Consider the following 11,250-nt stretch of genomic DNA (forward strand, 5'->3'; position numbering starts at 1 on the left):
GAATGCATATTATCACTGATCTGAAGACGTTAACCTGGCTGTGGGAATTCTGAAGGTTTGTCTTAGCAGTGGATAAGTAGGCTTAGCCCAGCTTTGATATATCCAAATCTTTCTGATCTTCTTCCTGTGCACTTGGTTGGGGCTCTTTTTCATATTTCTTTACAATTTCTAAAAACAAAGGTTACAGCTGAAACAATTTCACATATTTTTCTCATTGTCAATTGCTGCCCACCTCTATTTCTATTTCTCTAGTTCTTACAATGCTGCCTCCTCCCACACCATCTACCTTTCTTGGGGAAAAAAATATATATCCCATATTAGTTGGGCAGCATTTGAGTTAGCAGAAGAGAAGGTTGTCTTCCAAAGACAGTTAGGAAAGCCTATGTCTCTAAAATGATGTTTCTCCCTGCATTTTTAACAGTTGCAGACACTAGTTGATTTCCAGTGCTTCAGAAATTGCCATTTTGCTACTCTTCTTACCCAATAAACAAAATGGACTAATAGCTTTTACACTGGGTTCAAGCCAAAGGAAACTATGCTTCCCACTTCTGTACTGAGTCCCACTGATTTGAATGACTTTGTCCCAGACAGCTTACGGTGTCCAGTCCTGTTCCATCAGCAGGCTAAATCCAGATCACCTTTGTAAGCCCAGCATGAATCAGGATCTGGCATACACAGGAACTCTGCACGGTGGAAAATCCCAATTTTCCAGAGTCCTATTAAACTAGCTGGCCTGTAATTTCCAGGAACCTTTTTTTTAAACAAAGGTTTCTATTTAGCAGTCAGCCATGAAGATATATTACATAATTTTATTTGACTAGGTTTCTCATTAAAGTTCTTTCAAATCTACACTATGCTTGACCTCATCCAAAAAACCAAGAAAGCTTTTGATAGATGCCTTCTAAATATAGTGATTGGTTAAGTTCTAACATTTCTTTGGTTTGTCTGAACTTCCCCCAAGTATCAGTTCATGTACTGATTAGCATGGGTTTGTTCCCATGCTAATAAACTTATATATTATTTCTCCTACTATTTTCCCTCTAAAAAAAGTCCCACCAAAGCTGTAACCTTTAAAATAAAAGCTATTATACATTCAGTTACCAAAACATCCAAAACAAACCAGCATGGCACCGAAGTAAAAATACTCTTGGAAATAGGTCTGTACTTTTTTATTTGCTTTATATATTCATACTATTTTTAAAAACAATCCACTCAAACACTCACACAAACACTCCTCCCTTTCACAGATCCCAGTAAAGCAGGAAACTGAGATGTCAAACTGTATGCCCCACAGCAAATGTCCCAGGATCTCCTCAGAGAATTTAAGCGGCCATTTGATGCCAGATTTGTCTCCACACAGGCTACCACAACAATCCTGTTGGTGCAAATGTAATTTTAACATCAGCCATTTCATGGCTCCTTAAAAATGCATTCAAGAAAACAAAAGTAAGGAAAGAGAGAGGGAGAGGGGGAGGGAGGGGGGTGGAGAAGCAGCACTCAAAATAGAGAAGGTACAAACAAGATTACCAGAGAGGAGCAGGGGAAAGCAGCTGTAAGAAACACAAAAAGAAAATAATGGGAAGGCAGAATCATTTACACAGGGACAAGGTTGCACAGAAATACATCTGGATTGAAGAAGAAAGCACCAGACGTGGGACACCTGTTTCAACTCCCCAGCCAGCAGTTCTGTCAGTTTGATTTAGACCAGATCTTTGCACTGCCCCGGAGCCTGCAGAGAAAAAGAACGCCTTGGAATGAGGACCAGCAGTTGAAGTTCAGCCCGAACGCTCGAGACAAGGGCTTTATAGACTCTGCATGTAAACTGCTAGAGCCCCAAAGTAAGGGATTGACGAACACCTCAGGCAATGCTCTGCTTTCCTGCCCTATCTGCAGAAAAGTGATAGCCAGCCTTCACTGGAATGCTATCTCACCCTTTGCCCTTGGAGGCCTTCTTGCTAGCCTGGCGCTGGTTGGTACCCGGTGCCGGCTCCCGGAGTTCTGACAAGTGCTGCTCGGGGTCTTGGGAGGTTGCCGCAGCCGCAGCTGCTGTGGTTACCTTAATTGTCTTCTTCAGATTTGCCACCTGCCGAGCGAAAAGAAAATGAGGGACAAGAAACAAGGAAAACACAGTTCTGAGCTCCAAAGACAGAAAGGGTTCCCTAACACAATCATCCTGGGGGAAAAAAATCTCACCGGGTGTTCTCCATCCAGGCCTTAATTTAAAAATCCCATCTGGGGGCCCGCCTGTGCTGAGGTTTCAATGCACGCCTTCCAATGTGCTGCATTCAACTGGAGGGCTGAGGGTGTGATTATGAAAATCACACTGTTGAGATTTCTCTCCCCTCCTGCTGACTCATCCAGTTTATTAACAATACTTGTAGATTACCCCACTGCTAATAGATTCTGGGTGAGAGCAACACAGCACAGAACCAAAGAAGAAATTATAAACTGTACATAATATAACCAACAAATGAATGAAATGCATGAGCCAGGAAGTTACAGGTATCTAGAATAGTCTTTTTCTTACATTGCTCATTAATCTAAATAATTAATTTCTCCAGCCAAATAGGGACAGGCACTTTGATTGTATTATAAATATGTTCATAAAAGCACTTGCTGACTGTGCTATAGGTTGGTTTGGAGAATAAAATATTGCTCAGATGAAATGTAGTTTTTATTTTTTAATATTGGTAATGTTGTATTATGCTCAGTTTTCTGAACAAATAATAGTCACAAACTTTATCCCATAGCTCCCAGACCTCTAATAATTAAGGTATATTTGTGGAGAATTAAACTGGAGCATTTTATCTTTTCCTACATGTGACAAGAATTTTATCAGAGCATGTAAAGCAGACAAGGACCACTGGCTCAAGGACAGCTCTGGGTTTTATATGCCTTGTCAAGCATTAACACTCCAAAAATGGCAGGTTCTGGAAGGAGGTTTTAGGTGCTTTAATGGGCAAGCAAAATAAATGCTTTAAATATCTGAAAGCTCCACATACACACTTTGCTCTCTTATAACCTCCTAAATTCTGAAAACGCACCTCCGCATCCTTCCTTCAGTGTTCCTAAGCCTGGAATAACAGTGCACATCAAAATGCAACAATTAGCAAAATGGGAAATTCGGTAATGCTTGATAATAATTAAAGGTTCTGCCACATTCAGTATAGAATTAAATGGCTAAAAGGCAAATTGACCATGTAAAAATGAAAGAAAGAATATTCTCCATGGAGAGGTGGACAAAGTTTTTTTTTTTTAAAAAATAATCTAATCTGTCATCCAGGTTAAAATTGCTATGATCAGGCTAATAAAACATAGTTTTGAATGGAGCTATTGTGATCACATTTTAAGAGCACCTTTCTGCATCTCACTTCCAAAAATGTTATGTTAAATATTTTTGGTAAGATTTGAATGATGATCATAGAATAAGTATTATAATCATCTCTTTAAAGACAATATTCACAGGTTAGTTTTAGATCCAGTTTTACTGCTTGTGAGAAGTGACTTTTATAATGTTATACACAGAGACAAGAAAATGCCTTACATGGAGTCAGAAGAGGTATTATCTATTAAGCAGCAAGGAAGGAACATCAGATACAGAAAACATGGATTTGACATTTTCAGTCGATTGTTGCAGGAATTAATCTCATCTAAAGTAGGCAAGATAAATCTACTGGAAGCATGTTTATTAATTACATGTGCCTCAATTTCAAAGACTGTAAACACAGTACAAGAGCAATAGCAACAAAATGACAAAGCAATTGAAAAATAAAACTTGAAAAAAATAATATAACCCCAATTATAATAGCAACATACATACTAGGTCTTAATAAATATAATAAAGAAGTCCAAAGCCCTTCCAGAACAGCCAGGTTTTTACAACCTTCTGGAAGGCAAAGGGAGCACAAGCTACCCTTCCTTTGGGGAAGGGGGCGGGCGGGGGGGAGCTACTCCAGACAAGTGGAGCTACCCACAGAATGCCTATTTTGGGGAGCCCTCCCACTTTATCTTCTAGATGGAGGTGACTTATAGCAGGTCTTCCCTGTCGATTTAGGGATTTATAGGCAATAACCTAAAACATTTGAATTAAGCTTGGCAAGTTGCTGGTGGGGTTTATGCTCCCACATCAGCTTTCCTCCTTGACAGAAAACTGACTTGCTGAATTTCAGGGGCACACTCTTAGTGGGTCACTGGAGACTACAGGTGGCCAGAAGTTGCCTACTTGAGCTAGACCAGAAATGTAGAAGACCAGCAGAGGTTGCCAGGTGTAATGGTGAAGTCAGTCTGAAGGTGGGGTGGGGTGGGGTGGGGAAGCTGTGCATTGCAGCCCTGCCCCTCACCTCACTCTCAATCTGCTGCTTCAGGACCAGCTGCTGCTCTTTGTGTTGATTGGCTCGGCTAACTTGTTCTTCAATGCTTGAAAGGACAACTTCGCAGCCCTGGCACCTGGGAAGGACCAGTAAAAGTTGAACAGGCAGGAGACCAACAAAGCAACTAAGAGAGCAAACAGCATTTAGCAGAAGCTCATAAATCTTGAGATTGGGAGATCCAGAAGACAGACTGGCTCATGGGCACCCAAGAATAGGAGAACCCATCAAGGAGATGGGCATGATAATGTCATGCAAATCTCATGACCTTAGTGCTTGCATCAGATGTTGAGATCCAAGCACTCAATGGCAGCATTCACTTGATGATGAGTGGATCTCTCTCTCTCTCTCTCTCTCTCTCTCTCTCTCTGTGTGTGTGTGTGTGTCTGTATTTTAGCATCATTGTATTTTGTGCTATAGACCCCACTGGAGATACTTCAATTGAAAAGTGGTGTGCCAAGTGTTCTCATAGCAAGGGAAGGAGTGATGGGTAGGAGAAATAGTTCTTGGAGAATGAACCTGTCTCCACAGACATCTATACTTTGGCAAGATCACCACACAGGCATACAACTCTCTTCCCATCAGTGAAAAGTATTTTTCTAAGAGTAGGATCAAGTTGAATGTATACCAAGATTTTAGAGGTACAGAAAAAAAATGTAAAGAATCTTGGCTTTCAATTTTAAAAGACAAAAAAGTGGTTGGACCTAAGACCAAATTTCTAGTTTATGGAAACGTTTATTTGCAATGTTTTGCAACATTTGATAAAACTCGTACATTACGTGGGGGGAGGTATATTTCTATCAACAAAAAATATAACTTCAGTGTCTTTAGCATCCCTAATTGCCTCCTACCCCACTTTTAAGGTACATAAAAGTAAAATAAATTATGTTAATTGATGTAGCTTATAGACCAATTCACGGGGCACCAAATCCTGGTATTAATACTGCATACAGGTAGTCCTCACTTAACCACCTTTTGATCATTTGAACTTAAAAGAGTGATGAATTAAGGGACCTACAGTAGATCCCTCTGTAGTGTTGAAGAGCTCCCCAAGGTCAGGGGAACAAAATTTGGCCCACCTAGACTTACTGTCCCTCTTGCCACCAGTTCCTCCCCACCTCCCACTTCCCCACAGCTGATCTTCATCATTGCCTTTGCCTGCCTCCCCTCTGCTGGGTTCACCATCCTGGCACGGACAGGGGGCGTGCTGTGGAAGTGTTCCACAGACGGGCGGGCGGGCGAGTGCTACAGGCAGACAGGTCTGTGCTGTGCCACATGCCACTGGGGTCCTTCTTTTGGGAGCTGGCCAGGACTTCCCTTTGAGGCGGAAAGACTTGGCCAGCATGCAGAAGGTGACCAGCGCAAAAGAAGGATCTGGCTGATGCACAAAAGGATGCTCCGGCCGGTTCATGAAAGGAGAACCCGGCCAGCTGTGGTATGTGGTGCACCGTGTACAGTGACAAGCAGGGTTGGGCTTGTCGCTGTAGGAGGCAGCTGGTGACGGTTGTCGAAAGGGCAGAGATGGGGAAGAGATGGGTGAATGGAGGAAGTTGAAGTGGAGGCAATCACTTCTCTTCCTCCAAAATTGGCTGGGATCTACGTGGATCCTCGCCGAATGACCATGTGCAATTTACTGAACAACATGTGGGATTGCTAGAACTGCTGTCAATAAGCAGAGGGGCCCCCGCCTTGAGGTTTTGCATAGTGACAGAGTTGCCAATCCCAATTAGGGTTATTAAGTGAGGACTATTTTATATAAGTGATAAAAAGCCCTTCGTTCATCCTTGCCAAGCCGTGTGATGCTGGTTGGGAGACTGTAGTCCCGAATGGGGCCCCATGATCAGCACCCATCTGGCTTCTTTCCACATACGCAGCAGAGCCTGAGAAGGTCTGTTGGGCTTCTTTGACTTCGTTAAGATGTATCTTCCCAAGTTTTCACAAGACCGAAGTCTTCCTTACCATTCTTGGAGCGTGCGTGTAATGATACTGAGTTCCTCTCTGCGGATGTCCCGGCCAATGCTATAATCCACCTCTAACCGCTGGTTGCGCTGGTCCAGGCTCCCTCGGAGAACATCGGCATACACTGCCTCAATCACCAAATCCTCCAGTTGCCGCACATTCTTCAGTTGGAGCTGCTCCAGCAGTACAGAATAGGGGATGCACTGCAGAGGCACACAAGCCGGTGTTAAGTACAACGTTGGTTTGTTTGCATTCCTTAGCCACCCAATTCCAGAGGGCTTCTAAACAAGGAGCGGAAAAGGCAAGGAAAGGGTAGGTAGGCTACCTTCAGCTTCGAAGCCAAGGTGACTACAGACAGGTGGCGCAGTTTGTTCTTCTGAGCTTCTGTCAAGGGAGGCAGATTCCCAGCTTCAGCTGTTCACAGACCAAAAAGAAACAAGAAATATTCCTTCAATTCCTCACTACCTTTGCTGGATAAGATCCCATCCCCTTTTTATACAGTTAAGCATTCTTCCAATTTTTTTTTTCTACTTCTCATGACAGATTCAGGCACCCTACACCCAGCCCCATTTTATCTCCTCCTTAAATAGGAGTCAAACAGTCAAAATTTGCTTAGACAACATGCAGAGTGTTTACATAAATGTCCAGTAATCCTATACAAATTCTTCCTTCTTTGGGGGGTCTGGAGTTTAAACATACAAATTAGCCACTTAAGACATTTACAAAACCAATAGACTCTAATTCTGAGAGCACACTCTCCCAGTAAAAATAAAAATTGGGTTGCCAACCACAAGGCAGCCCTCTCCTTATGCACTACAAATACTCTCCATCCATTGGGACATCATCCAAAGATCCTGGATAACAAACAGGAAATTACAGAAAGCAGGATCAAAGGAGTGAGGCAATTACACATTATGGGCCAGCCTTAGTCTCCTTTCAATGTCCAGCAGTTTCTTTCTCAACTCCATGAAACGTTTAGTCCATAGGGAGGAGGGATTCAGCATTGAATGACTTCATATTATCCAAACCCTGCTACGAAGCATTGCTTCATTTTTGTTTTTCTTGGTTCTTCCATCTCTATTGGCAATTTTCTCTACCATTCCTGTTTCTTAAGGAGAAAATAAGACATACCCAGGTAATCTGAATACGTCCCATATGCAAAGACTGTAAGCAGGCGGAAAACAGGTGAGAACTCACTTTCAGCTAGCTGTAGTAGGACAGAAAACAACTACAGTTATTTGAGAAATGACTAAAAAAATCATTTTTTTGCGTTCATGGAATCTTTCACATCAGAATAATTTTGCTTAGTTATTAAAGAAACTTAATTTTCTCTCTTTCCCACATAGAAAACACCAGCACACAGCGTGCGAGAAGGAAATCTTGGTGGCCCACCTTGTGAACATGTACATCCCAGGTAAACAATAGATCTGGCTTTCATCCATATGGTGAGCCTCTGCCCACTCTGTACCACTCAAGAAAATTATGGAGGAATTGATATAATGTACTATTTTGCCTAGAATTAAAAATACCTGATATGCATGTAGAAAAATATTGGATAGAGAGAAATGTTCTCGCCTATTTGCTCTTAGACATACAGCATAGTTTTATATACGGAGAGTTGTTATTGTTAAGTCTATTTAATGTTATGAGTCGCCATCTGTCATCCCAAATGGTATAATCATGTATAATTTTAGTACAAACAATTTTATGGAACATCTTTTAAACAGCCTATTTGTTTCCTTCTGTGCAGTGTTCTTGGGGTGGGAATGCTGCAGTTTACAGATGCTCAAAACCAACATAAATATCTAAGAAAGAAAAAAGGTCTCTCAGAAATAAAGGAAGGTTATGGATAATTTTGTATAACATTTACCTCTCCATCTAGCTCCTCTACCAAATATGTGTTGTAGAAAAAAGGTGGGAATTTTCTATACATCACCAAAATATGTCTATTATTCAGGTCATTGACATTCAGAGGTTTTGTAGACTTCACAAAAGCAAGGATTGTGTGCCAGGTTAAAAAAAGTGAACCCTTTTAAGTTCCCATATTCCACTGAACAAATCACCTAAGAGAAATACTGGGTTATTTTCCTCCATAAATCTACTTGGACTGCTATAGCATGAGCCGTGGTGGCGGTGCAGTGGTTAGAATGCAGTACTGCAGGCAACTTCTGCTGGCTGCAGTTCAGCAGTTCAATTCTCACTGGCTCAAGGTTGACTCAGCCTTCCACCCTTTCAAGGTTGTAAAACAAGGACCCAGACTATTGGGGGCAATATGCTGACTCTGTAAACTGCTTAGAGAGGGCTGTAAAGCACTGTGAAATGGTATATAAGTCTAAGTGCTATTGCTATAGTTTGGGAACCACATATTTCAAACCATTATGTTTCATGACACATTTTTAATAAAGTTAAGGAACCCACACTATTTTCTTTTTTATTATCGTTGTAAGCCATTCTTTAATTATAGAAAAAATGGCTTATGAACCAAAAATATTTAGAGGAATTCTGTGCAAGGGCCTACAACATTACTTTTCTCTCAACCCTTTTTTCCACCATGTAATCATCAAATCTTTTAATTAAAGGTATATATTTTTAGGGAGATTCATGCCTTTATGGAGGATTGGGAAGCATTCAAAGAGACACATCCCATTTAAAGGTGGTACTGGGTAGATCTATTACAAATATATATTTACCTGGCATAAATACTGGCATTTTAAAATTCAGCATACAGAAAGATCAAGCAATTCTGTTTAGCCTGAGCAATTACAATCCCAGACAAAAATCCTAAATGACTTTAGGAACCCCCCCGTGGGTTACCAAATTCAGGATGAAAAGCATTCACTTAAAAGCAAATTTACTCAGTGCTTCAATAGAAAGACGATTACTCCATTTTACACAAGAATTTGTCAAAGGAAGTCACACAGAAACCTGAAGCTGCTCATTTATAGAGCAGAAAGAACATGTTTCAAAGAATGTGTGAACCAATGGTTCTGCTTTAAAGCATAATCTACGACTTCAAATTATCCTAAAGTAATTATAATAGCAAGACAGTGCTAAGAAAGGCTGTAGAACAGAAGCACCAGGGGTCATCTAAACCTAGAAAGGATAGGGACCTTCTATTTTCCATCAGGCCTTTGGAAGGCTGTACATATACAACCGAGGACTTCACCCCAGGAGTCTCAGTGCTCACCTCTTGTACATTTGGCATATCAAGAAGCTCTCCAAAAACATAAATACCAGGGGCTTCCAGCACTTGATGAATGAGGCTGGCCAGAGCAGCTCCGCGGGCAGATCGTGCCAGCAGTAGAAACTGCTCCTGATTCTGCCCAGACACCTTCACTTCGGCTGCCATTGGGCTAGGCAATCAGAATGATTCAGGACTTGCAGCCCCCACCACCTAAAGGCATAAACAAGTATAACAACTGGAGCTTCTCTTATTATCCTGAAGCATCAGAGAATAAAGTGTAGCTACTGAACCACTCGGATATTTATTTATATGATTTATACATCACCTAGGACCAAACGAACTAAAACAAACAAACAAATAAAGGATCTGGGCAACTCACAAGATCCAAAAGTCCCACTGCAATAAAATACAGTACAATGAAATGCAGTGGTGAAGTTATCAGACTATGTGTAGACATTCACACATGTATTTAAAATATGAATATGTATATATTCAGAATATGAAAATACAGAGACACAGAAATACAAGACATTTTGGAGCAGCCAATTCCTGGTATACTTGCTCAGTGTCTAATACAGTTATCAGTTCAGGACACAACTTAATGTCAATAATTTAAGAGAGCGAAAGCGTCCCCCCCCCCCACAACTCTTTAAGTTAACTCTCTCCAAGAAATGAAGGTTGTTATACAGGAATGTGGATTTTACCCTCGTTCAGACGACTGTCTCTGGGCACACACGTGCTGACTCAAGGCTGTGCATGAGAGTAGCAAGTGTAATTCTGCCAAACTGTCAGCGTGAGCAGGGCCCGGACTCGGGCCAGGAAAGAGGAGGTATACGGAGAGCGACGAAGCGTTTTACGCACAGAAGACAACACAAGGGGAGAAAAGGAAGGCAAAGAAGCTGCGGCAGGGGGAAGAGGAGAGAAGCGCACGAGAGCCGGTTCAGGAAAGCAGACCCATCTTCTTCAGGTCACGTTGGCAAAAAGAGAAGAGTGGTGGAGAGCAAGGGAAAGGGCCCCTGCTGCTGCGTCTCCCCACCATCAAATCCAACCGGGCTCCATAACTGTCCCAGAGCAGCCCTGCCTGCCTGCCTACCTGAGGGTCCCCTTCCCGCTGGGAGCGGCTGCTAGGAAAACCTCCAGCCAAGAGCTCTCGACCACTTCCGGGTTGGTGGCGTCACAGCTGCCCCTCAAACCCCGCCCCTTTGACCTCTCATTGGCCAGCTCCCCCCTAGGAGGGCGGGCCTCTAAGCTTTCTAAGCGGCTGCTACGCTCTCCGGGCCGGTCTTCGCGCTTCCCTCGGGCCGAGGAGCCGTGCGCCGGCCGGGGCGCCACTCTTCCCACTGGACTCCCCGAGATCCACGCCCGCAGTAGCCAGAAGTCTTCACTTGTTCCACGGCGACTGACCTTCCCCGCGTTAGACAACGCCGACTTTGGTTCATCGTCCAACAAATCCACCTCCTTCCGAAATCACCCCGTGGTCTCTTATCCCCCGGGGGCGGGCGATTGTAGAAAGAAGCAGGCTTGCTTCGGAACAAAACCCACACACGTCCATGACCACAAGAGGGGTTTGTTTGTTTTTTTCCCTCCCCCGAGCTTCCAATTAAAATAAAAGAGCTGGGCTCGGCAGAGAAATCTCGTCCGGTTCTGCCGCCGGCGCCCTCCGTCCCTGCCTTCCATCTCCGGGGAGCGGGTTTTGAAAACAAAAAGCTGTATGGGTTGCGTTTTTCCAGGAGATCCTGA

The 11,250-nt window shown here is 42.9% G+C and overlaps 1 protein-coding gene across 2 annotated transcripts; it reads right to left on the reverse strand.

Moving 5' to 3' along the window:
- Nucleotides 1–1,154: 1,154 nt before the first annotated feature.
- On the reverse strand, nt 1,155–10,706 carry COPS7A (COP9 signalosome subunit 7A). Of its 2 annotated transcripts, none has more exons than XM_026713268.2 (8): nt 10,604–10,706; nt 9,514–9,720; nt 7,458–7,533; nt 6,652–6,740; nt 6,327–6,529; nt 4,341–4,446; nt 1,932–2,083; nt 1,155–1,729 (listed from the first exon to the last, which is right to left on the reverse strand). In XM_026713268.2, exons 2-8 carry the CDS (start codon nt 9,673–9,675, stop codon nt 1,690–1,692), a joined length of 828 nt encoding a protein of 275 aa, XP_026569053.1. In that variant the 5' UTR covers nt 9,676–9,720; nt 10,604–10,706; the 3' UTR covers nt 1,155–1,689. The 2 variants fall into 2 exon arrangements, with proteins under 2 accessions (XP_026569053.1, XP_026569054.1); XM_026713269.2 differs by having other exon boundaries at nt 10,215–10,626.
- Between the last annotated feature and the right edge of the window lie 544 nt (nt 10,707–11,250).

This window comes from Pseudonaja textilis, chromosome 2 (genome assembly GCF_049901715.1).
Source record: "Pseudonaja textilis isolate UNSWEBS1 chromosome 2, rPseTex1.2, whole genome shotgun sequence".
NCBI classification, from domain to species: Eukaryota; Metazoa; Chordata; class Lepidosauria; order Squamata; family Elapidae; genus Pseudonaja; species Pseudonaja textilis.